We start from the raw sequence: 26,879 nt of genomic DNA on the forward strand, positions 1-26,879 counted from the left end.
GTGCTGCTCAAGACCTCTTTTAAAGTGTTCAAGAGCAAAGATGTCAGTTTGAGGTCTAAAGTGTGCTTGACCGAAGCCATCATATTTTCAATGGTCTCATTTGCATGTGAAAGTTGGACTCTTAATAAGGAAGACCATAGAAGAAGTAATGCATTTGAGTTAGGGTGCTGGAGAAGAATATTTAAAGGTACCATGGAGTGTCAGAAGAACCAACAAATCTGTGTTGAAATAAGTAACCAGAATACTTCTTAAAAGCCAAAATGGCCACACTTTGTTTTTCATACTTTGGACATTATCAGGAGGGATCAGTCCTTGCAGAAGAACATCATGCTTGATAAAGTGGAAGAACAGCAAAAAAGAGAGAGACTCCCAACAGAGAGCTCAAATGTAGCAGCAATTGTGAGGATGACAGAAGAATGAGCCATGTTTCCTTCTGTTGTACATAGGGTCACTATGAGTCAGAACCAACTCATTGGTACTTAGCAACAGCTTAACAACAAGACTCCACAATCTCACAGTTTTGTGAGATGTTACTGCATATTGTGAACCTCAGGATTTGACGGAGGGGAAGAGTGGTGATTGGTAGCAGGGATTATGGAGTGGTATAACATATTGGAGAAGCTGGACATTTGAGATACCTCTTTCCTCTACCTCATAGGGACCACCAGCATCCTGAGAATTCCAAATTCAGAGTGCTGATTCTAGGGGAATGACTTTCTTTTTCTGTCAACTCTGGGAAAAGGTACTTGTCTCCTTCCAGCATCTGCAGACCCAGAATTCCTTGGAAATCTCCCTGTGTCTTGGTGTCATACTTCCCCTGGGTCTAGGAGCTTCACAGTTCAGGGACATCTAAGTCTAAAGGATGGCATCAATCCTGGCTTCCCTTTCTTGCTGGTAGGATGTACCCCTTTCTCTGCTCACTCATCTTTCCTTCCATCTTTGTAAAAGGAGATCACACCCCTGTAAAACTCTCTTACATTTGTTCAGGGTTGTGATGGGATTAATGGTACTGAAAGCCTTTTTAAATTCTTCTTATCACTTTACCACATTACCAGATCACATCATGGAGGATCATCACTAACTGCCACACTACTGATAATCATGACCCAGCCATGTTGACACATATTTTGTAGGCACACAAATCAATCTATGACACTCATATTGATAAGAAACATGCAGTTTTAAGATGTTAGCTGTATAGCCCACCACATAACTTCTTTAAATAATATAAAGCACAACATAATTAAAAGGTTATGAAATGAAATGAAAATGTCTTTACTACTGTCTTCAAAATCCCAAACCCAATCCAATGCAGTCGAATTGATTCAGACTCATCGTCTATAGGACAGCATAGAACTGCCTCATAGGGTTTTTCCAAGGCTACAATCGTTAAGGAAGAAAACTATCTCATCTTTTTCCTCTGAAACAGTTTTATCTGTTTAAACTGTTGTTCTTTTGGTTAGCGGTCTAGCACTTAAGCATTGTGCCACTAGGTTTCTTACCATTATATTCAGTTGACCGTAAATGCTATTAATCTGTTAGCAAACATAATTGTTGTTGTTAGGTGCCATTGAGTCAGTACCAATAGTGGCATCTCATATCTCACTGAGATATATGAAAAGAAACCTGGGGGTTTGACTGTTCTTGGGCCAACCACACAATTGTTGCCAGGTTTGAGTCCATTGATGCTGCCACTTTGCCAACCCATCTCACTGGGGGTTTTCCTCTTTTTCTTTGACCCTTCACTTACCAAACATGATATCCTTCTCTAGGGACTGGAGAGCCCTCCTGACAATATGTCTGAAGTATGAGAGATGAAGTTTGGCCATCCTGGCCTCCAGGGAGCACTCTGGCTGCACTTTTTCCAACACAAATCTGTTTGTTCTTTTGGCAAAATTCAGTATTCTCCTCCAACACCATAACTCAAATGCATTAATTCTTCTATGATCTTCCTTATTTACTGTCCAAATTTTGCAAGTAAATATAATTGGGAGTCACTAAAGTGAAGTGAGATATCTTTTTGCGGGGATTAGTTTTACATATTTTAAACAGGAATTTTTAAGATGAATTTTTAACTTTAGAAATGAAACTTCTTTTTCCCATGGCCGTCATTTTGATTATTTTTTAGAATGTAAATTTTTACATGGAAATTAAAAATAAAAAAAAGTCTGGAGAAAACTAATTTAGGTTTTAGAAATCACAGAGACATGTAAAGAAATATAAGGCAGTTAAAATTTTATCAATTTTCAAATCGAGACTATATTGAGACCAATGCCTTCAGACTTGGGAATTGTACTAGTACTTCAGCTTTTTCCTCAAGAGTTTTAATTTCTTCCAAATTACTTAATGAAGATCCAGAGCAAGCAATAAATTGTTTACTTGTTCATTCAACAAATATTTATTGTTTGTTGTTCCCATTATGTAGGCCATATTGCCATAAGAAAAACATATATAACAAAAATTGTGTGACCTCTGCCCTTCTGGAGAGTACAGTCTACAAGAGGAGAGAGTTATTGTTGTTGTTTGTTGTCCTTGAATGGGTTCCTCCTCAATAGTGAATCTATATACAACACAACAAGTCACTGCCTGGTCCTGTGCGTCTTTACAATTGTTACCATGTTTGGCCTCTTTGTGCAACCACTGGGTCAATCTATCTCATTGAGAGCCTTTCTCTTTTTCACCTCACACTCTACTTTACCCAAGCATGATGTTCTCCAGGGACTGGTCCCTGATGATAACATGTCTAAAGTATGTGTGATGAAGTCTTGCCAATCTTGCTTCTAACGAGAATTCTGACTGTACTTCTTCCAACACAGATTTGTTTGTTTTTCTGGTTGTCAATGGTATATTCAATATTCTTTACCAACACCATAATTCAAATGCATCAATTCTTCTCAGGTCTTTCTTATTCATTGTCCAGCCATCATATGCATATGAGGCCATTGAAAATGTCATGGCTTGTGTCAGGCAAACCCTGGTGTTCAAACAGATGGAATTAAGATATATGTCATGAATGAAGTAATAAAGAATATCATGAGAGCACATGCCCATACCTCTAGCTCCTGTGCAGTTTTGGAGGTCAGGAAAGATTCCCTTTCCCCTGAAAACTTTAACCAGGAAATTGAAACAAAACCAAAAGCAAAACTTCCCATTAATATAGTGTGTTTCCATATGAAATTAACTCACCAGTTACCAAACTTTGAATAAGCCATCAAAGTTCTAAGCAGTACGTAATAAACTGCAGCATTATGGAAATGACTTAGGTAGTCTATCATATGAAAATTTTCACATGCATCACTATCAGTGTGAAAAGATAGGCCCTCCGCCTTGAAAGCAATAATTGTTTTAAAAATGTCTCTGGAAGTGTTTCTCTTTATTCACTAAAACATTGAAAGCACAGTAATTAGTATTTCAAGTCATCAGTGAACTAAAAGAGTTCTCCACTTTATTTATGGAGCTCTCTCTTGCATGCTTGCATGTTCTCTGCCTCTGCCTCTCACACACAGATATGTACACTTTCTCTTTCCTTCTTCCCTCTCTCCCAAGCCACCCTTCTCCCATCCTTAAAATGGTCCACCTGTAGGAGTCAATCAACTCCATTCTGGAATTCTGTCGAGTGTCACAGGAAATGAAAGTGATTTTGACCAGTTGTCACCACTTTCTACCTCCCTCCCATTTAGGAGCAGTGCAGCCCAGGACATGCATGTGCCCTTTGGGGGCTGGCATAGTAAAGAAATTTGGTGTCTTCCAAGCAGTAGCTTGGCAAATGCGTTGATTACAGAGTGAATTACTAAGTCCATTCCTTAACAGTTTGGTGAGACTCTGCTCAGTGAGTTGTCACCCTTTCTACCAAGAAGAATCATTATTTTTTTCCCCTCTCTCTCTGCACCCCCTACATATACCTGAAAGGGAGGTTGCCAAGGGTAGCTTCTACCCAGATTTGATCCCCTCCCGTTCTCCACTGCCCTTCACTCCTTTCTCTAGCGATCTCTGCCATCTCGCCCTTTCTCCACCTTCAGACTTGAAAATTAGTACAGGAAACAAACAGGTCCCCACACAACCTAAGGAAAGTCGAACTTCATTGGTTGGCTCCAAATCCCAGAGGGAGGGAGGATAAGAGGGAGAAGAGGAGGTTGAACAATGTTGAGGGCGGGGACCGGCTTGGGGATGGGGGTTGGCTGCGGCGCTGGAGGGACTGGGACCCTCGCCTCGTTCTCCAGCATTAAACCTCGCGACAAACTTGCTCAGCCGTGCTGGCAAGTGTGCCAACGTTAACCTGGACTCCTCAGGTGCGGTCACGAAAGGGTGTTGCGTATACACAGCTCCACATACAAACGGAAAGCTCAGCGTGAGAAGCTGGGGCGAGGACAGACAGGTTCCGCCTCCCCCGAGCCCGCGTGCACACACACGCCCACCGCGGCTCGGGCTGCGGAGCCGGGGCGAGTGTGAGCGCAAGTGTGCGCACGCCGCCCAGAGCCACTCGGCCCTCTCCTCGCACCCTGTTCGGGGCATCTTGAGAGCCTGGAAACGGGAACAGGCTTAAAGTATGGCATGTTGCAAAGATGGTTTCTGCCAAGAAGGTGCCCGCTATCGCGATGTCCGCTGTGGTCAGTTTCGCCCTCCTGCACTTCCTGTGCCTGGCGGCTTGGTGAGTTCTCAGGGGCTCTAGGGTATGGGGAGTGGGGTTATAGGGGCCAGTCCCAGGCCCTCTCCGGCTCCAAGCCTCTCCCGGGGCCAACCAGACACTCCAGTCGCAATGGAAGATCAGCCTCGGGAGCCGGGGTTGACTGTGACCGCATAGATGCGGAAAGCATGTGGGTTGTTGGGTGCAAGAAGCGAAGAGCGTGGGTATTTGAGTGCGTGTTTGCCAAGTGCACTCTTTTTGACCATTTCTTTCTACCCCTCTTCCAAACCCCAGCTAAGCCTTTAGCTTGGGGCTAGGGACTCTTTTCAAAAGATAAACCTGTTTCCACCTGTTCTCTGCTCAATTCTTAAAATACTTCCTTCCGCCCCCGTGGATTTAAAATAATAATGCATATATATATATTTTTTTTCTTTCAGTTTAAACGAATCCTCAGGACAGAACCAAAAGGAAGAGAAATTATGCCCGGACAATTTTACCCGCATCCTGGACAGTTTACTCGATGGTTATGACAACAGGCTGCGTCCTGGATTTGGGGGTATGAACGATTTCAAACGCGCAAATGTGTCCTGTCTGTCCATCTCTCCGTTTGCCTGTCTGTCTGTCTGTGGGAATATCATTAGGTATGCCTCACGTGCAAAAAAAAAAAAAAGATTAAAATTCTCTCTCTCTCTCTTTTTCTCTCCTCACTCGCTCTCCTCTCTTCGTGAGACCTATGACAAGAGGGGCCGCCCCCACCCGTACTTTCTCATCTCCCTGCCCCCTCAGAGGCTTCCTCTCTCCCCCACACTAATTACCTCCTGGGACCTGATTGCTGGGTGGGGGAGGTTGGAGGGGAAGAGTCAAAAATAGGAACTGAGGGCACAGCTGTGGGGTTGCGCTGCCTGCTGGGAGCAGAGTTTTCCTGACCATGGCTACTTTGAGCAGAGCCAGTTGCACTTAAGGCATCTGACCCGAAGTTCCCTGTCCTCCCATGTGCTTGTCCCTCTGCCAAAACCTCGGCCATTGTTCTACCTAGGACAGGAATCTAGGGCACGAAGCTCTCTGCTTTGCTAGAAAGAAACCATTGCCTTTCTGTTCGCTTCTGCAGCGCGATGAATTTTTTACTTTCTTTTGGGAAATGGCATTTGTTTCCCTCCTAAGACTTTAGAGTCAGAGCTATATAAGATTTATTCCTCCTTCAACAAATATTTATAGTGAGCACATGCATTAACAGTCCCATTTTTCTTTTTCATACTCATATTTCTTTCCCTTATGTAACAAGAGCACCTAGGTGGCAAGCATGTTGCTAAACCACTAGGTTTACTAAAGTCTTAAGATATAATTTTTGAACCCCAACACCCTTTCAGATCAGCTCAGAAAAGAAGTTTTTGCTAGGGTCCCCCTGTAGGCTCTCCTAGGTCTCTTGATTGTAAAATCACCATTCTTTCTACTACACTGAGGTACTTACCTCTCAACAAATGAGCCCTGGCAGCAAGTGGCATCACTAGAGTTGGTGTCACTTCTTCCGTCCCCCGGCCCCCATGGGCCTCCTCCCATACCAGACCATACAGAATCTTTTGGTGGTGTGTATCTTCTAGTCAGTTCTGACTCATAGCACCACTGTTTTTCTAGGGGCTATAAATCTTTGTGATAGCAGAAAGCCTCATTTTTCTCCCTTTGGAGTGTCTGGTAGATTTGAACTGCTGACCTTACGATTAGCAGCCCAATGTGTAACCCACTACACCACCAGCCTCCTTAGTAATGTTTATTATCTATTTTAATCATAGAATAAGATGTGATAAGTGTAGTTGTAATTTGCTTAAATGTAATACTTTTGAGATTATATGAATATTAACAATGTTTTAAAATCTTTCTACTTTAAGTTACGTAACTGAGTGGAAACTTTTTGACTTTTCTTCTTATCATGTCATTGCTACTTCATCCTCAAAAAAAAAGTTATTGCTGCATATTCGTAAATACTACTTAACACCACATAATTTGATAAAGTCAGCAACACTAAAAAATATGGGCAGCAATGAAAATAATGGCATGTGATTGTAGCAAGTGCAAACAAAAATCACATGCTTCAAAGCATTATTGTAATTGGGTAATAAAGACAGCTCAGATGGAAACTCATTCGGGAAGTAAAGTAGCATGAAGCTTTAGCCTTGTAGGTAAAATGTTTGTGTAAGCTGGGCTTGTAAAAAATGTTTTGTTGTTATAACTAACTTCAGGGATGTTTTTATAAATAATAATACATTTCTGCTGAAACACTGCACAAAAATTGTATCGACAGTCACGTTTGACCTCACTCCCTCTGACTGTGTAACCCAGTGTGGTCCACATCCTCAGCATCCCCAAGTGATGCCAATTTTGATGGCACAACAGTTAAGTGCTAGTCTGCTAACAGAAATATTGACAATTTGAACCCACCCAGCAATTAGACTGCTAATTGCAAGGTCGGTGGTTCAAATGTATTGGCCATTCCTCTGGAGAAAGATGAGGCTATCTGCTCCTCTAAAGATTTAGTCTCAGAAAACCTATACAGGGTCTCTTTGAGACAGAACCCATTCAATGGCAGTGAGTTTGGTTTGGGAGCCCCTCTGCAGCAGAAAAACCTGGCAATCTGCTCCTATAAAAATTATAGCCTAGAAAAGTCTATGAAGAAATTCTGTTGTGTCACATTGAGTTGCTATGAGTTGGAATAGATTGGAGGACATGGGTTCTATCTTAAAAGAGCTTCTATTCTAGTAGCAGCAGAAATAATGATAATACTGACCAACAATTATTTAAATTTATTTAAATAGACACTTTACAAACATGTTTGTTGTTGTTGTTATATGCCGTGGAGGTTCCAACTCATAGTGACCCTGTACAGGGTTTCCAAGGCTGTAAATCTTTATGGGAGCAGAAAGCTTCATCTTTCTTCTGTGGAACAGCTGGTAGTTTCGAACTGCTGACCATGAGATTAGCAGCCTGATTTGTAACCACTACACTGCCAGAGCTCATGCTTGTTGTTGTGGTTGTGTGCCATGGAGGTTCCGACTCACAGCGACCCTGTACAGGGTTTCCGAGGCTGTAAATCTTAACAGGAGCAGAAAGCCTCATCTTTCTCCTGCAGAACAGCTGGTAGTTTCGAACTGCTGACCTTGTGGTTCACAGCCCGATTCGTAACCGCTACGCTACCAGAGCTCATGCTTAGTTCTTGTTAAAAGAAAAATCGCTCAGAGAAAAGTTACCATCTCCATTTTATAGAAGGAATTGAGGCTTGGAAAGTTAAATAAGTTGTCTGAAGTAACATGGAGCCTTGGTGTGGCGCTGCAGGATAATGCACTGGACTGCAAGGTCAGTTTGAGCTGCAATGTAGACAGATTAAACCCACCAGCCACTCCTCAGAAACTCTATACTACAGGGTCAGTATGAGTCAAAACCGACTCAGAGACAACAACAACAAGGTAACATAGTCACTGAGTGGCAGTGTATGAACTCAGGTCAGGTTGGACATTTAAAAGACATACTCTGCAGATAGGTATGGTATCAGACACTATGTGATTAGTATCACACAATATTAGCAGCACAGAGGAATTTAAAAGCTTCCTTTTTAGGATATGTTGTTATATGTGGAGTTCTCATCTTGGGGTGTGAGTTAATGCGCTAGACTGCACGGTCGGCGGTTCAAGCTTACTAGTGCTCCTCAGAAACCCTATTCAAGGTCCCTATGAGTCCTAACTCAATGGAACTTAACAACAACAACAACAGCATTTAGGGTATGTAGGAGATAGAGAATGTAAACGTAGAACTGTAGGAATAGAACAGTCTATTAATAGGTCATCCTTAGATATGCTATTTGAACTGCAAGGTTGGTGGTTCAAGCTCACCAGCTGCTCCTTGGAAACCCTATACAGGGTCGCTATGAGTCGGAACTGACTCGATGGCACTTAACAACAATAACAGCTATAGATGTGGTAGGGAAGGAGTCTGGCTCCATAGGCTGAAGATAATCGCTCCTTTTAGAGTAATGAGATCTCAAATTAGAAAGCTTCACTGGAGATGATGCAGAGTGGGACAGCATAGAGCTGGATGATTCTTTGGAGACCATCTAATCTTCTTTTCCTTTAACAGATGAAGACAGTGAAAACTAGAAAGAGAAAGTGCTTTATATAGGGACACACAGCATATTAATGATAGTCAGGCATCAGGTCTTTGGAATTTCAGACCATTGTATTCTGGATTTTAATTAAGAATACATGGGGAGTCATTGAGTGCTTTACTTTAGTCCTTATGTGTTGACAGTGGTAAAGATGGATGAAAAGGATAAAAAAGTCTGATTCTTTTCTTGTTGTCTCTCCAAGAGTAGGTTGCTCTACACTGCATTTACTTTCATGCAAATCTGAAGAGACTTCATTAGAGAAGTGAATCATTTGTCAATGCATGATCTTTAATAAGTGACTGGGAAATTATCATTTTAGATCAAAAATAGTTTTATGGAGAATATTTAAGATGATTTGATACCATGTAAGACTAACGGATATCAATAAAAGAGGATTTATATGCCTATAAATATTTTAAACCTGACATTTCAAGTAAAGAACAGGAAATAACAGAAGTAACAAATCATACGGTTTAAAAATGCATTTAAGTTGACGTATCTGAAAATAAATTAAAGGGAAGTTATAACTGAAATGGTATCATTTTATTATTAACTGTTGAAAATAATATCTTCCCAGTTGGTTAAAATATAAGGTATAATGCAAAAGGAAGGTAGAATTTGTTTTAGGTGGTTCCTTTCTATGGTTTACCATCTCCCATCATATCTACCTACGTAGGTAAGAAAATGAGTGCTTTACCTCACTTTTACTGGATTTTGGTTCAGTTCAACATTGCTGAATTTAGAAATTGAGTGCTTTACCGCACTCTTACTGGATTTTGGTTAAGTTCACCATTGCTGACCTGTCACATTGGCATTATTATCATTTTGCTGGTCATAACTAACATATGCATTACCTACCTGGAGAGACTTTTATACTTTTATAGTAAGGAGTTGAATTCACCTTACTACAGGTATTAGTAGTTGATTGTTGTTGTTGTTAAGAGCTATTGAGTCAGTTCTGAGAAGTGGCTGGTGGGTTTGAACTGCCAAACTTGTGATTAGCATTCCAGTGCTTATCCTGCAGTGCCACACCAGTATTTGATTAGTCACCACAAATTTATGACGTGCATGCTAAGTTTTTGTTTTATTTTGTTTTTACTCTTTTATAAATATTTATGGTAAATGTGATTCATATTTTAGAAGTGGGTCATTCTCTGTAAATGCGTAGTATTCCAAATGTTACAGAAGAATGGTAATTCTCACCTGCAAAAACAAAACAAAACAAAACAAAAAACTGCAGTCTGTTTAGATTGTTATCAATGTGCACCACTGACAACACTAAGAAAACTATTGTAATCCTAGAATCCTTGATGCCACATGTGTGATCTCTTCTTTGATATTTTACACTTTGTGGAAAGTTTGACATTTGAAAAGTAAAATGAAAACAACTCAGGTTTTGACCTGTATGCTATAAATACATGCTTACTGCTTCTGTTCTTTGTGGAACATTTATTATATATTTGTTGACACATCTTTGCTATATTCCACTTAAATTAAATCTGAAAGCAAAGATTTGAATTGAAATTAGATGGTTTGTAATTGCCCAGTAGGCCAGGCAGGGACTGAAATGGATTTGGAAACGAAATTACTTCTTTTTAACTCCTTAGCACAGCATGTACTAGGGAAAGAAAAGAAGCTAAAGTGATCCTCAACTCTTCAGGATCTCTTCTTCCTTGTCTCTCACTTTCTCCCATTGAGGAGAAAAAGGGAAAGGTGAGAAGAGATAGGAAGGATGATGAGTGAAGCTGCATTGAATTTCCTGAGGGGATTTAGTTCTTTCAGCCACTGGCAAATCCAGTGTGTTCTCATTCTGAAGTAGCTTTCTCCTATTAGGAGTGACACGCATGTGAATTCTTCCACAAAGGAGCTAGAAAACCATTCCTCCATATAATTATCCTGAACTTTCAGCAGCTGTTACCATCACCTTAAGAATGTAAAGCTGAAGTATGAACTACCAGGAGAAAATCTAAGAAGGCTGCCCAGACCCACTTTCCATTGAGTGAAGAGTTGCACAACCTGTTGTGCATCCCCATCTTTTGAGAACACATGACTTAGAGTAATAAATATGTCAGATTTAGTTGGTTGCCTTATATTCACTTGATAACCTCTCTGAAATGGGAAAGAAGTATTAGGGTAAATTTTGCAAGGCTGTTCACTAACATAATAACATTACATATAATGAAGTCTTCAATAACTTTGAAAACATCTTCACATGCAATACCTACTAAGTTTATCACAACAACACAAACAGAGAAGCAGGTCACGAACATCCCTCTGTTATAGGAGAAAATGCCAATGAAATGACCAAGATAGCTAATAATTGAGAAAGCTACAACTCTAATCTTCTGACCCTGAGTGAGGCAATTGGCCTATTGCTACATCTACTTTAAGGCTTTCGTGCATCAACTACCAAATTCTCCTGAATATACCTTGCTGTTACTAAGTTAAGTAGGTCACTGAAATAAGAACAACTGGATTTTCCACAAAAGAGGGAAATGAGACCTTTCATTATAATTGCGCTTTGCATTTCAGTACAGCCAGAATGCTCCTTAGAAACCAAGATAGCGGGACTTTGTTACTTGTACTTTGGACATGTTATCAGGAGGGAACACATCATGCTAGGTAAAGTGGAGGGTTAGCAAAAAAGAGGAAAACTTCCAATGATATGGACTGATATGCAGCAGCAATGGGTTCAAACGTAACAACAGTGGTGAGGATGGTGTGGCACCAGGTCGTGTCATTCTGCTATGCATGCAGTTGCTATGGGTCAGAACTGACTTGATGGCACCATAAAACAACAACAAAAAAAATTCATTTTTGAGAGCATGGTCACTGTAGGATAAGTACTGGGCTGCAAACCACAAGGTCAACAGTTCTAGCTGCTGTGTGAGAGAAAGATGAGGATTTCTGCTACTGCAAAAAAAAATTTTAAAGTCTCAGAAACCTTATAAAGGATGGCTATGAGTTGGACTTAAGTCCTTGGTACTCAACAACAACAAATTGCATTTTTAAGTGAAAAAGCACACATAGGAAATGTGACACATTTAGTTATACTTGGAATATTCTTTACATACAAATTAAAATATTCTTGCAATATTTTCAAATCATCTATCTTGTTGTTGTTATAGGAAATTTGACATATTTAGTTATTCTTGGAATATTCTTCACATACAAATTAAAATATTCTTGCAATATTTTCAAATCATCTATCTTGTTGTTGTTAGGTGCTGTTGAGTAAAGTCCCACCCATAGCGACCTTATGTACAGTGGAAGTAAACACTGCCTGGTCCTACTCCATCCTCATATTTGCTGCTACATTTGAGCCCATTGTTGCTTCTACTGTGCCAATCCATATTGTCCCTCCTATTTACCAAGCATGATATTCTCCTGCAGGGATTGGTCTCTCCTGATAATATGTCCAAAGTATGAGAAATAAAGTCTGGTCATTATGGTTTCTAAGGAGCCGTCTCATACTTCTTCCAACATCGATTTGTTTGTTCTTCTGACAGCCCATACCACCTTTAATATTCTTCTCCAGCACCATAACTCAAATATATCTATTATTCTACTATTCACCTACTCATCCATCTTTTGCAGGCATATGAGGCTATTGAAAATACCATGGCTTGGATCAGGAGCACTTAAGTCCTTAAACTGACGTCTTTGCTCTTGAACACTTTAATGAGGTCTTGTGCAGCAGATTTGCCTAATGAAATACATCGTTTGATTTCTTGACTGCTGCTGTCATGAGTGTTGATGGTGAATACAAGCAAATTGAAGTCTCTGACAACATCAGTCTTTTCTTCATTTATCATGATATTATTCATTGGTTCAGTGTTGATGCCATTCCTCTTCAATTTGTCATTAAAAATGGCCAATGCCAGTCCATTTCAGCTCACTATTGCCTAGGATATTGATGTTTATGTGTTCCATTTCATTTTTGACAGCTTCCAGTTTTACCAGATTCACACTTCACACATTCTTTGTCCAATTATCAACAGATATTTGCTGCTGTTTCTCCTTATTTTGAGTTGTGCCCCATTAGCAAATGAAGGTTCCTAAAGCTTTACTCCATTCGTGTCATCGTAGTCAACTCTAATTTAAGGAGGCAGCTCTTCCCCTGTCATATTTTGAGTGCTTGACAACCTGACTCCCAGCACTATATCTGACAATATTCTAGTGCTATTCATCATGTTGGAGTCCTGGTGTGGCACTGTGGGCTAATGTGTCAGGTTAGAAAGTCACTTGAACTGCAAGGTCAGTGGTTCAAGCTTACTAGCTGCTCCTTGGAAACCCTATACAGGGTGGCTATGGGTCGGAATTGACTTGACGGCACGTAACAACAACAAATTCATCATGTTGCAATATTAATATTCTGGTGCTATCTGACAGTGTTTTGCTGCTGTTCAGAAGGTTTTCAGTGGCTAAACATTCAGAAGTAGTTTGCCTCTCTTTCTTTTTAGTCTGTCGTAATCTGTCAGCTCTGCTGAAACCTGTCCCTTAGAAGTGACTCTGTCAGTATTCAAAATGCTGGTGACATAGTTTCCAACATCATAGCAACACACAAGCCACCACAGTGCAACAAACCAACATACGAGTAGTGGAACTTATCTATAGTCTCATTTAAAATGTAATGTGCTGTGTGTTAACTTTATTGAATGCTAATAGATAGTGTATTTTGAAATATACAGATTAATAGAACATTTCAAATTCCCAAATTAGCAGAAAAACGTAACCTCATTCTTTACTGATTCAACAAACTCATTCATTCATTCAGTTGTTGAACCAGTGTGTATCAAGCCTACCATCTGTCAAGAACAATGTTAGGTTGTTAGGATAGCATTCTGAATGGTTCTTAACTGTTTAGCATATATAATAGCAAAGAACAACAAAATAATTACACTAAAATTCTAATGAATAGTCAAATATGATGCTAAGATGAAAAATAAATTGGATTTTGACTGAAATGCAGGGTAATATCATGTTTTGCACTGCTATTCAAAACTCTGGTTTAAAATTAATTGAAGTACCTCATTTTAATGATATTTAGTTCTGGTCATTTTAATTTGCATATAAAAGGCTTGGACTATAAATGATTTTGCCTATGTCTAGCAAAAATGAGAACATAAAAGTTGGTTGAGCTATATACTATCTGATATTTGATACTGAGAATAACACTTCGTAGACTCATATAGCATTAAATATTTTTTGAGATTCTGTTTCATTCATGAATTTGTATAGTTAAAATTTTAAAAATTGTTGAATTGGAAAAAAATAAATTGGATGAGAGATCCATTTCTATTCTTTCAAGAAAAGCTTTTTACTTTTTATTATTATTAATTTAGCTTGTTATTGTGAATTGAGTGAATGTTTATAGAGCAGATCAATTATCTACTCCGCATACACATTTTGTTTCATTTCACTGATTGCAGTTCTCACAGTGTCACATTATATATCCCACTTCCTCGGGACATTCCTCCTCTTTTCCTAACCCTTCTGAATTTTGTCCTTAGGTAAATACTGACCTGTTAGTCTCAAATTGTTGAGTATTCTTGTCGTTGTTGTTGTTAGGTGCCATCGAGTCGGCACCGACTCATAGCAACCTTATGCACAGCAGAACGAAACAATGTCCGATCCTGCGCCAACCTCACTACTGTTGCCACATTTGAGTCCATTGATGCTGCCACCTGGCCAATCCATCTCGTTGGGGGTCTTCCTCTTTTTCTCTGACCCTCCATCTTACCAAACATGATATCTTTCTCCAGAGAGTGTTCTCTCCTGACAATATGCCCAAAGTATGAAAGATGAAGTTTGGCCATCTTGGCCTCTAAGGAGCACTCTGGCTGCACTTCTTCCAAAACGGATCTATTGGTTCTTTTGGCAGCCCATGGCACTTTCAATATTCTCCTCCAACACCATAATTCAAAATCATCAATTCTTCTACGGTCTTCCTTATCCACTGTCCAGTTTTCACATGCATATGAGGTTATTGAAAATACCATGGCTTGAGTCAGGTGCACCTTAGTCCTCAAGCTAACATCTTTGCTCTTCAACACTTTAAAAAGGTTTTGTGCAGATTTGCCTAATGCAATACATCGTCTGATCTCTTGACTGCTGCTTCCATGAGTGTTGATAGTTGATTCAAGAAGAATGAAGTCCTTGACAACTTCAATCTTTTCTCCGTTGATATTGCTCCAGTGGTGAGGATTTTTGTTCTCTTTACATTGAGATGTAATCCATACTGAAAGCAGTGCTTTTGAGTATTCTTAGGTGTGTGTTATTGTTTTCTTTATAGAACTGTCCATTGTTTGACAGTTAAATGTTGACCTCTGAGTGTGAGTTCGTTTTCATACCTGAAATGTGACTAAGGGTCATAGTCTTAGGGGTTCCACTAATATCTATCTAACCAGTAGCCTGGTCTTTTTTCTGATTTTGAGTTTTGTTCCACATTTTTGTCTCATTCTATTCAGAACCTTCTAATGCAACCACTTCCAGAGCAGTTGGCAGCAGTAGCTGGGTACCATCCATTTCTTCTGGTCTCATAATTATTGAGACTGATGTTTGCATGGTCCATAAGTCAACTGGGCTAATTACTTTCAAGCAAATTACTTTTAAATTGAGACCTAAAGTTACCAGGAATGGAAAAAAAAAAAAAAAACAGAAGAAAATTTCTCAAACAGAAAGTAACAAGTACAAAGATCTTAATATAGAAAATAGATTTGTGTGACTTAGACATTGTGAAGAATCTAGTGTGGTTGTAGAAATAAAGCAAGAGGAAAAAACTCACCGAACAAGGTGGTAGGTAGGCAGAGATTAAATCAAGCAAGGTCTTTGAAGATTGTGTAAAGGAGAGTAGATTACTCAGGTAGTGAAACTAGAAACCATTAATGTGTACTGGAGGGATGGCATTATTAAATTAATTGTAATGCCTTTCCTATCACTGCTACATGAAGAAATGGAAGTGTAGTCATGTTGGAAGCAGGGGAAGCAATGAAAAAACTTCTTTGGTGATAATAATAGATTGATGGTGTCTTGTGGAATCCTGGTGTGGCGCTTTGGGCTAATGCGCCAGACTGTAAAGTCATTTGAACTGCAAGGTCGGTGTTTCAAGCTCACCTGCTCCTTGGAAACCCTATTCAGGGTCACTATGGGTTGTAATCGACTTGACAGCACTTAACAACAACATAATAAAGAATGATATAATTGGATAAAGTGAGATTTTTTCTGGAGATATAATTAAACAAACAATTAGTATTGGACTGGCTGGAGTGGCAAAGGAAAAGAAGAAATAAAAATAACTCTCAGATAGCTACTTTTAGAAACTGGATGAGAATGGGTTCATTGAAAGTTGGGGAAGACTGAAGAAAGAGCAGTAACGGGGGTATCATAAGTTCATGTTTGGGCATGTGGAGCTTAGGATGCATGTGTTGCATCCTAGTGGTCATTATCTGGAGCTAAGATGAGAAGTGTCTAGTGATATACAAGCGAGTCATCAGCATATAAAGCTATGAGAATTGATGCAGAGAGAATGAAGTGAAGGAAGACCAATACTAAGTACCCAGGAATGTCAACATTTGAGGAAGGGCAGAAAATGTACAATTACCAAAGGAAAAAAATAGAAAGAGGAGACAGTGACATAGTAGGGAAAATGAGTGCAAAGTTACAGAAGTCAAGAAAACTGCGTGTGATAGGAAAGAGGAATGGGACACCATTATCAAATACTTCCTAGATATTAAGATCAATAATGACTGTTCACATAGATATAATTAATTTGTTCTTATGTATCAAATTTTTGTTAATATTTTACTATGTTCCTAGCACTGTTCTAGGATTGCATTGGGGATTTGAAAAGTAGAGATACAATTTTCTGCCTTCATGAGCTTATATTTTCCTGGAGAAACAAAATAATCAAGAGAAATAAGTAAAATATAAGTGCATCCGATGTCACTAATTGCTATTAAAGTATGGGAGGAACTTGCAGTTTTAATGAAGGTAATTAGAGAAGACTAAATGGAGAGTGGAGTAGTTGAACAATGATCCCAAGTAGGTAAGATAGTAAGGCATATTTGGGGTCGGGTCTTCTGATTAAGAATTTGAAGCGCAAACTTGCTGATCAAGTGTGTCTACCATAAAATAAACCAAACGCACTGCCTTTGGGTAGAACTGCTCTGTAGGGTCTCGGCGGATGTAAATCTATACGGAAGCAGACTGCCTTATCTTGGCTCATGGGTTTGAACTGCCAACCTTTTGTTTAGCAGTTAAATGGTTAACCCACTGCACCACAGTGAACTTTAATGAGACAAAGGAATAAGATGGAAATAGGCAACGGGATGAAAGATGCTTTACAGAGATTTGTAGTGCTGTAAGGGCTTGGCTTCTACTGGGAGTGAGATCAGAAGTTACTGGAAGGATTTCTCTGGTTGAATTTCCATTAGATGAAATGTATTAAATAACATTTGTGTATAATTCCACAAATCGCTGCTTTATTTGCTAGACCTTGTTTATATATTTATTTGCTAATAAACATCAGGTGCACAGATTTGGATTCTGAATTAATAATCCCAGACTCATTACAAACTCATTATTGGCTAATTCAGAGCCTTCTTTTTAAACATCCACCCATTTATACATCAATGTATTTATTCATTCCTTATAGTAAAAATCAAACCATTAGCCAGCTCAAAGACTAGGACCTTGACAAGTTAGTTTTATTCTGTTATGTGGCCCTCTACATTTTATTTTTCTACTGTATCCACCCACAATATAAACACCATTCTGAATCCTTTTAAAATTATTTTCTTGCTTTACTTTCAGTACAGCTTTATGTATCTTCACTTTTTATAAGTACATTTTAAATTTTTAATTGTTTTGAACTTGATATTTCTAAAAACGTTTGCTACATTTCACTTAATTTTATATTAATATTCATTCTTAATGTTGCATATTGCTCTAGATAATTCATTATGATTCAATAGGATATTCCCATTGCATAGGAATCAGCTTATTCATCTGCTCTGTTGGCAGTAGATATTGTGCTTTTTCTAAGATTGTGTTCCTGAGAATATGCTGGCTCAGAAAGCCTGCTGTAAATGTGCAAAGTTTCCTTTGCATATGTAACCCAAAATGGATTTCTCTGGGTTTATTGTAAGTGGGAGTTCAGTTTGATGAGAGAATGCCAAACTGCTTTGCATGATGGTTTTACAAATTTCCATCCACAATGAATGTAAGACCTACATACTTTTTAGAACTTGAATATATAAACATAGATATAAATACAAACTTAAATATAAACATACACACACACACACATATATATGTCTGTCTATCTATCTATCATCTCTATCTATCTATCTATCTATCTATCTATCTATCTATCTATCTATCATCTGTCTATCTATCATACTGTTGTGGAGCTATAGGATAAGCACTGGATTGCAAGGTCAGTGTGAATTGCAAGGGCAACAGTTCAAACAAGTTGCTCTTTGGAAACTGGACTGCTAATTGCAAATCAACAGTTTAAACCCACCATCCACTCTTTGGAAACTCTATACAGGGTCCCTATAAGTTGGAACTAACTTGATGGCACTTAACAGTTATATATTCATATACATTCACATACATACATACATACTCATGAAAGGATTTCAGAAAGCTCATGGAAAAATGCCATTGTATTTTAATTCAATTTTTTTCATGAGTTTTTTGAAGCCCCCTCATGTAATATGGAGTTCTGGTGATAGGCTGTAGGATAAGCACTGGACTATTAACCGCAAGGTCTGTGATTCATACCCACCAACTACTACTCAGAAAACCTATATGGGGTCATTATGAGTTGGAGCAGACTCAATGGAACGTAACAACAACAACAACAACAACAACATATATATCATATATGTGTGTGTGTTGTTGTTGTTGTTAAGTGCTGTCTAGTCAGTTCCAACTCATAAAGACCCAGTACAGGGTTTCTGAGACTTCACATCTCTGTGGGAACATAAAATCTCATCTTTTCTCCCCAAAGTCACTGGTGGGCTAGAACCATAGACTTTGTGAGGATTAACACAGGACTGCAAACCACAAGGTTGGCAGTTCAAACTCACCAGCTGTTCCTTGGAAACCCTATACAGGGTTGCTGCAATTTGGAACCAACTAGAGGGCACTTAACAATAACAGATACATAGATGTGATATACATTGCAATGTTTCAACGTATTTATGTAGCAATGGAGGCAATTACTCATCTGTGCCAAGAAATTTGGAAGACATCTGCCTGGAAAACTGATTGTAAAAGATCCATATTTGTAACAATTTAAAAGAGAAGTGACCCAATAGAATGTGGAAATCATCAGACAATATCATTAGTATCATGTACAAATAAAATTTTTCTAAAGATCATTCAAAAATGTCTACAACAGTACATTGACAGGGAACTGCAAGAGATTCAAATGAGATTCAGACAAGGACATGGAATGAGGGACATCATTGCTAACATCAGATGAATCTTGCTTGAAAGAAGACAGTACCAGAAAGATGTTTACTTGTGCTTTATTGACTGCATCGGCTTTTGCTTTATGGATCATGATAAGCTATGGGACAAGATAGCTTGCAGAGAATTTAAATTCTGGAACAATTAATTGTGCTAATAAGGAACCTATGCATAGACCAAGAAGCAGTCATTCAAACAGAACAAGAGGACAATGAATGGTTTAAATTCAGGAAAGATGAGTGCCAGGGTGGTGTTCTTTCATCATGCTTATTCAATCTGTGGAGCCCTGGTGTAGTGCTATAGGATAAGCACTGGACCACAAAGTCACTTTGAACCACAAGGTCAACAACTTAAATTCACTAGCCACTCCTCAGAAACCATGTTTAAAGTCACTATGAGTCAGAACCACTGACTCAACAGCACTTAACAACAATTCAAACTGTATGTTGAGCAAATAAGCTAAGAAGCTGGATTATTTGAAGAAGAACATGGCATCAGGATTGGAGGAAGACTCATTAACAATCTGTGATATGCAAATGATACAAACTTGCTTGCTGAAAGTGAAGATGACTTAAAATACTAATGAAGATCAAAGACCACAGCCTTCAATATGGGTTGCACCTCAATGTAAAGAAAACAAAAATCCTCACCACCGGACCAATAAATAACATCATGATAAATGGAGAAAAGATTGAGGTTGTCAATGACTTCAGTTTGCTTGGATCAGCCATAGGCACTCATGAAAGCAGCAGTTAAAATGCATTGGGAAAATCTGTTGCATAGGACCTCTTTATAGTGTTCAAGAGGAAAGATGTCAGTTTGACAATTAAGGTGTGCCTGATATAAGCCATCTCATTTTCAATAGCCTCATATGTATGTGAAAGCTAGACAGTGAATAAGGAAGATCATAGAAGATGCAACTGATTTATGGTGCTGGAAAAGAATATTAAAAGTACCATGAACTGGCAGAAGAACAAATAAATCTGAGTTGGAGGAAGTAGAGCCAGAATGCTCCCGAGAAGCCCAGATGGCAAGACTTCACCTCTAAGACTTTGGACATATTATCAGGAGACACCAGTCCCTGGAGAAGGACATCTCCAATGACATTGATTGACACAGTGGCAGCAGCAATGGGCTCAAGTGTAACAATGATTGTGAGGTTGCTGACAGACAAGGCAGTGATTCATTCTGTTGTGCATAAGGCTGCTTTGAGTTGGAACTGATTTGATAGTACCTAACAACAAAAAACATATATAAGATCATGGTGGCTCCACAGGATAAGCGCTGGACTGTGAACCACAAGGCCAGCTGCTCTGTGAGAGACAGATGAGGCTTTCTGCTCTCACAAAGATTTAAGCCTCAGAAACCTTGGAAACAGGGTAGCTATGAGTTGGAACTTATTAACACCACCATAGATTAAGCACTGGACTGCAATGTTGGTTTGAATTGCAAGGTCAGCAGTTCAAATTCACCAACTGCTCTTCAGAAATCCTAGACAGTCGCTTTTAGTTGGAAGTGACTCTACTGTACTTAACAACAAAAACAACATACCTATTTTTATTTATTTTCATTGTTATTGTTAGGTACCATCAAGTAGCTCTAACTCATAGCTTCCTTATGTACCACAGAACAAAGAACTGCCTGGTCCTTTACTACCCTCACAATTGTAATATTTTAGCCCATTATTTCAGCCACTGAGTCAATCTATTCACTGAGGGTGTTCTTGTTTTTTGCTGACCATCTACTTTACCTAGAATCATGTCCCTCCTGATAACATGGGCAAAGTACTTGAGAAGTCTTGTTATCCTTACTTCCTCCAAGACAGATTTATTTGTTCTGGAAGTCCATCGTATATTCAATATTCAGCAACACCACAATTTAAATGCATCAATGATACTGTTAGAATACTAAAGATGGTATTTCACTGTGAAATGCTTTGAATTTTTTGATAATTAATATGATTAACCATCTAGTCAAATCTTATTGAGTCACAATAATTTTTCTTCAAGAATTGTCTGTTTTCATCTTTTGCCCTTATTTTATCATACTGTTTATATTTTTCTACTGACAAAATGACCTTGAAAACCAGTGCTTTATCCCACAATGCCACTCCAATAATCAGTAATATTTAATATCATCTAAGTAATTGAGTCTTGGTAAGACACTGTAGGGTATTTAATGAACTACTAACCACAAGGTTGCAAATAATCCGAGAAGTTGGGTTAGATGAAGAAAAATGTGGCATCAGGATTGGAGGAAGATTCATTAACAACCTGCGATATGCAGATGATACAACCTTGCTTGCTGAAAATGAAGAGGACTTAAAATATTTACTGATGAAGATCAAAAAGTACAGTCTTCGGTATAGATTGCATATCATGTCAAGAAAACAAATATCCTCACCACTGGACCAATAAACAATGTTCCTATCAATGGAGAAAAGATTGAAGTTGTCAAGGACTTCATTCTTCTTGGATCAACTATCGACACTCATGGGAGCAGCAGTCAAGAAATCAAACCTCATATTGCGTTAGGCAAATCTGCTGCACAAGACCTTTTTAAAGTGTTGATGAGCAGAGATGTCAGCTTGAGAAATAAGGTGTGCCTGACCTAAGCCATGGTATTTTCAGTAACCTCTTATACATGCAAAAGCTGGACAGTGACTAAGGAAGACTGTAGAGGAATTGATGCTTTTGAGTTAGGTGTTGGAGGAGGATATTGAAAGTGCCATGGGCTGCCAAAAGAACCAACTGTTTTGGAAGAAGTGCAGTCAGAGTTCTCCTTGGAGGCCAGGATGGCCAAACTTCATCTCTCATACTTCAGACATATTGTCAGGAGGGACCAGTTGCTAGAGAAGGTTATCATGTTTGGTAAAGTGGAAGGTCAGAGAAAAAGAGGAAGATCCCCAGCGATATGGATTGTCAAAGTGGCAGCATCAGTGGGCTCAAGCATGGCGACAATTGTGAGATTGGCCCAGGATCGGGCATTGTTTCATTCTGTTGTGCATAGGGTCCCTATGAGTCGGTACAGACTTGATGGCACCTAAGAACAACAATAACAAGGTTGGCAGTTGAATCTCACCGACTAATCCTTGGAAACCCTACACAGAGTTGATAGAAGGGCACTGAACAACAACAACAAAAAGTAACTAAAAATTCTTGGGCTTTCTAGAGTTTTCTGCTTTGTTAGTAATGATATTAATACATACCTGTTGTCTTTATTTAATATTAGCAAAGCTGGTATCTCTATATTTTGTAAATATAGACACAGACAAGATTAGAGGTTTATTTAAATATGTTCCTAAAGAATATTTTTTATTGTAATATTTTGTAAGATGTAGCATGACACACAGATCCAGGTGGCTGAAAAGTTGGAAATGTTTTAAGTGCATATCTAAAGAGGTAATGTAGAGAACAAAACTTGGCATCAGCAAAACTAACTTAAGTCTTCCTCCTAATGTGACAGCAAATTAGACATTGTACTTGAAGAAGTAATTAAGAAGTGATGTCCTTTATTAGTTCTGTACTGCTAATGTAAAGTAAACAGTGGTAAGTTATCTGATACATTGTTAATTGCCTTCCCACTTTCCAAGCCACCTAGATTCATTAATTAGATGAGAGCAATTACCTTGAATTTGATCTTGGTGGTCTTGGCTCTTTCTTTCAAAGACTGCTGAAGATCACCTGAGTTGTTTTTAAGGACTCTTCACCTTACTTCAGGGATTAAAAACAGTTTTCCTGTGACCAGAGAAATACAATTTTAATTGAACTTGAAGGCAGTGTTTTTTGTTTTGATTTTATGTAATGCAAATGCATATACAATTATGAGAAGAAGTCCTTCCAAGCTCCAAATTATCGGTTTTAATGTAATTAAGCTCTTACTAAGGGAGTCCTGGTGTGGCACTGTGGATTAATGAGCTGGACTGCAAGGTCATTGTGAACAGCAAGGTCAGTGGTTCAAGCTCACCAGCCTCTCCTTTGAAACCCTATACAGGGTCACTATGAGTCTGAACTGACTCGAAGACACATAACAAAAACAACAGCAATGTTAATTTGAACAACATCCTAAACAGTAATATTAAAGGAAGTGTCTTCTTTTAAATTAAAATGACTTACATTTAAAAAAAAAAAAAAACTGTATGAATGAGTTATCTATCTATTATCTATCTATCTACTATCTATCTTTGCAATTAATGCTCATGAATTCTAAATAGTTGTGAATATTTCCAAAAGACTTCATATAGCAAATATGGAAAACTTACAGGCATATGTGAATTACAAATAGATATGCATTTTGTCTAATTCTAAAGTAGGAATTAAGAAGATTTTATTACTATTATTATTACGAGCAGGACTTTTTGTTTTAGCATATTCCAAAACATAGGTTGTTTTGGTGATCCTAGATAAATATCTTCTTCTTTTTTTAATCTGCGGGGTTTTATTTATTTACTTTTAATTATCTTCTCCACCACCCATGTTAACACATACCTATCCTTAAACTAGTGAATTACTCCACCCTTCCTCTTTTCCCTCCCTCCCCATCGAAGAATGTTTCTTTCAGCATGAAAAGCTTTTCTTTACTTTTTATAATAGTAGTCTCAAAGAATATTTGATTGACTACATGCACTCAGCATAATGTCCTCCAGGTTCATCCATATTATCAGGTATTTTGAAGAGTCATCGTTATTCTTCGTAATTGCGTAATATTCCATTGTGTGTATGTACTAAAGTTAGTTTACCCATTCTTCTGTTGATGGGCATTTAGGTTGTTTCTATCTTTATGCTATTGTGAATAGTGCCACCATGAACATGGATTGTTGTTGTTAGGTGCCATGGAGTCAGTACCGACTCATAGCGACCCTATGTACAACAGAACAAAGCACTGCCTGGTCCTGAGCCAACATTCATTGAGGGCACATAACAAGAAGAAGGATTGCTGGGTCACAGGGAATTTTTATTTCCAGTTTTTTGAGGTAGCACCATACCATTTTCCAAAGTGGTTGCCCCATTTCACATTCCTGCCAGCAATTGTAAGAGGGTTCCCAATCTCTCCACACCTTGCTAGCTATTGCTGTTTTCTGTTTTAGTTTTAGTTAGTTTTTTTTGTTTTGTTTTGTTTTAGCTTTGCTATTACTACTAGGGTCAGAGAATATCTCAGTGATTTGCATCTTTCTAATGACCAGTCCTGGTGTGGAGCTGTGGGTTAATGCGACAGACTGAAAAGCCGTTTGAACTGCAAGGTCGGTGGTTCAAGTTCACCAGCTGTATAGTGCCTACTTGTTGGCACTATACAACAACAACAAGAAGAACAATGACCAGTGATCATGAGCATTCCTTCATATGGTTGTTAGCTACCTGAAAGTCTTCTCTTGTGAAGTGTCTGTTTATGTCGTCTTCCCCTTTTAAAATTGGATTGATGGTCTTTTTCTTGTTGCGTTCACGAAGTTTTCTATACATTTAAGAGATTAGTCCCTTGTCTGATTGGTCATTTGGAGAAAAAAAAGAAAGAAAGAAAATTCTATGTCTGTGGCTTCTCTTTTTACCCTTTCGGTGAAATATTTTGATGCTCATAAATATCTAATTTTTAGGAGGTCCTAGACATCTATTTTGTAGTTTGCTGTTTGTATGCTTTCAGTTATGTTTGATAGTATCTTTCTGCATTATAGCAAAGTCCCTAAATTCATACAAATTGTTTCAATGTTGATCTTTATGGTTTTGGTTTTGTATTTAGATCTTTAATCCATGCTGAGTTCAGTTTTGTAAATGGTATGAGTTATGGGTATTGTTCCATTTTTATGCATATGGAGTTCCTGTTTTGCCAGCATCATTTATTGAAGAGACTATCTCTTCCCCCATTTAATGTGTTTTGTCCCTTTATCAATGATCACTTGACTGTATTTGTATAGATTAACTTCTACGTCTTCAATCCTATTCCATTTATCTATGTGTGTTTCATTGTACCTGTACCAGGCTATTTTGACCACTGTGGCAGGTTTTGAAATTGAGAAGTAAGAAGACTTCTAATTTGTTCTTCTTTTTTATTAGTGCTTTGCTTGTCTAGGGTCTCTTTCCTTTCCATATAAAGTTACTGATTAGTTTCTCCATCTCTTTAAAGATTGATGCTGGAATCTGAATTGGTATTGCATTATATCTATAGTTGGCTTTGAGTAATATTGACGTCTTCATAATGTTAAACCTTCCTAAGCATGGTATATACTTCTATTTTTGTAAGTGTCTATTGGTTTCTTGTAGTAGTGTTTGATAGTTGTATTTGTATAGGTATATTATTTCTCTAGTTAGGTTTATTCTTAAGAGTTTCATCTTTTGGGTAGCTATTGTAATTAATTTCCTTTACAGAGTTCTCCTTATTAGTGTAAAGTAATATGACTGATTTTCATATGTTGATCTTGTATGCTTCCACTTTTCTTTAATTTTCATGAATTTTCTTGCTGAGTCTTTGGTATTTTCTATATTTAGGATTATATCATCTACAAATAGAGTTTCATTTCTTCTTTGCCAGTTTGAAAGCCTTTAATTTCCCTTTATTGCTAAGACTTTCAGCAGTTTATTAAATAGGAGGGGTTATGAACTGCATCCTGTCTGATTCCCATTCACACCGGGAATGCTTTCAGTTTCCCTCCATTGAGAGTAGTGTTGACTCTTGGTTTTGCATTGTTGTTTGTTGTTGTTATGTGCCGTGGAGTCGGTTCTGACTCATAGCGACCCTGCACAGGGTTTCCGAGGCTGTAAATCTTTACGGGAGCAGACTGCCTCATCTTTCTCCCGCGGAACAGCTGGTAGTTTCGAACTGCTGACCTTGTGGTTCGCAGCCTGATTCGTAACCTACACTACCAGAGCTCCTTCTTGGTTTTGCATATATGCCCTTAATTATGTTAAGGAATTTCCATTGTATCTCTAATTTGTTGAGTGTTTTTCCACCCTTTTCTATGGAGGAAGTGTCTTAAAAATTATTGTTAGTTGCATAAAAACCAGAAACCAAACCCACTGCCTTTGCGTTGATTCCGATTCTTAGAAACTCTACAGGTCAGAGGAGAACTGCACCCAAGGGTCTCCATGGCTGTGATATTTAGGAAAGTGGACTGCCACATCTTTCTCCAGCTGAGTTACTAGTGGGTTTATACTGTTGACCTTTCGATCAACAGCCTAGCACATAATCATTGCACCTTTTTAAAGCACTTAATCACTAAGCTTTCGTTCTTAAATGCATGTTGTTGTTAAGTTGCCTTTGAGTTGGTTATGACTCATACCAACTCTGTATAGGTTCGCGGAGTTACTGGTGGGTTTGAGTTGGTAACCCTTTGGTTAGCAGTACAGTGCTTATCCTACAGCACCACACCAGGACTCTTTCTCAGTAAACTTAAGGCCTATGATTGGTTCCAGAGAAGCTATACATATCAGTCAGATACAATGTCTCTTTTAATTGTTGTTGAATTGTCTCTGACCCATTGTTGTTGTTGTTAGGTGCCATTGAGTCAGTACTGACTCATAATGACCCTATGCACAACATAACGAAACACTGCCCAATCCTGGGTCAACCTCACAATTGTTGCCACGCTTGAGTCCATGGATGCTGCCACTTTGCCAATCCATCTTGTTGCGGGGG

The 26,879-nt window shown here is 38.5% G+C and overlaps 1 protein-coding gene across 3 annotated transcripts in view; it reads left to right on the plus strand.

Annotated features, from left to right (window-relative positions):
• The first annotated feature begins 4,454 nt into the window (after positions 1-4,454).
• GABRA4 (gamma-aminobutyric acid (GABA) A receptor, alpha 4) overlaps positions 4,455-26,879 on the plus strand; it is a 171,726-nt gene continuing 149,301 nt past the window's right edge. For 2 of the 3 annotated variants that reach the window (XM_006872683.1, XM_006872684.1), the window contains exons 1-2: positions 4,552-4,580; positions 5,062-5,180. In XM_006872683.1, coding sequence (XP_006872745.1) covers positions 4,552-4,580; positions 5,062-5,180 — 148 coding nt within the window. Of the gene's footprint in view, positions 4,649-5,061; positions 5,181-26,879 lie in introns of all 3 variants that reach the window. The other variant, XM_006872682.1, reaches the window with a different exon arrangement.

This window comes from Chrysochloris asiatica, unplaced genomic scaffold (genome assembly GCF_000296735.1).
Source record: "Chrysochloris asiatica unplaced genomic scaffold, ChrAsi1.0 scaffold00209, whole genome shotgun sequence".
In the NCBI taxonomy this organism is placed as follows: Eukaryota; Metazoa; Chordata; class Mammalia; order Afrosoricida; family Chrysochloridae; genus Chrysochloris; species Chrysochloris asiatica.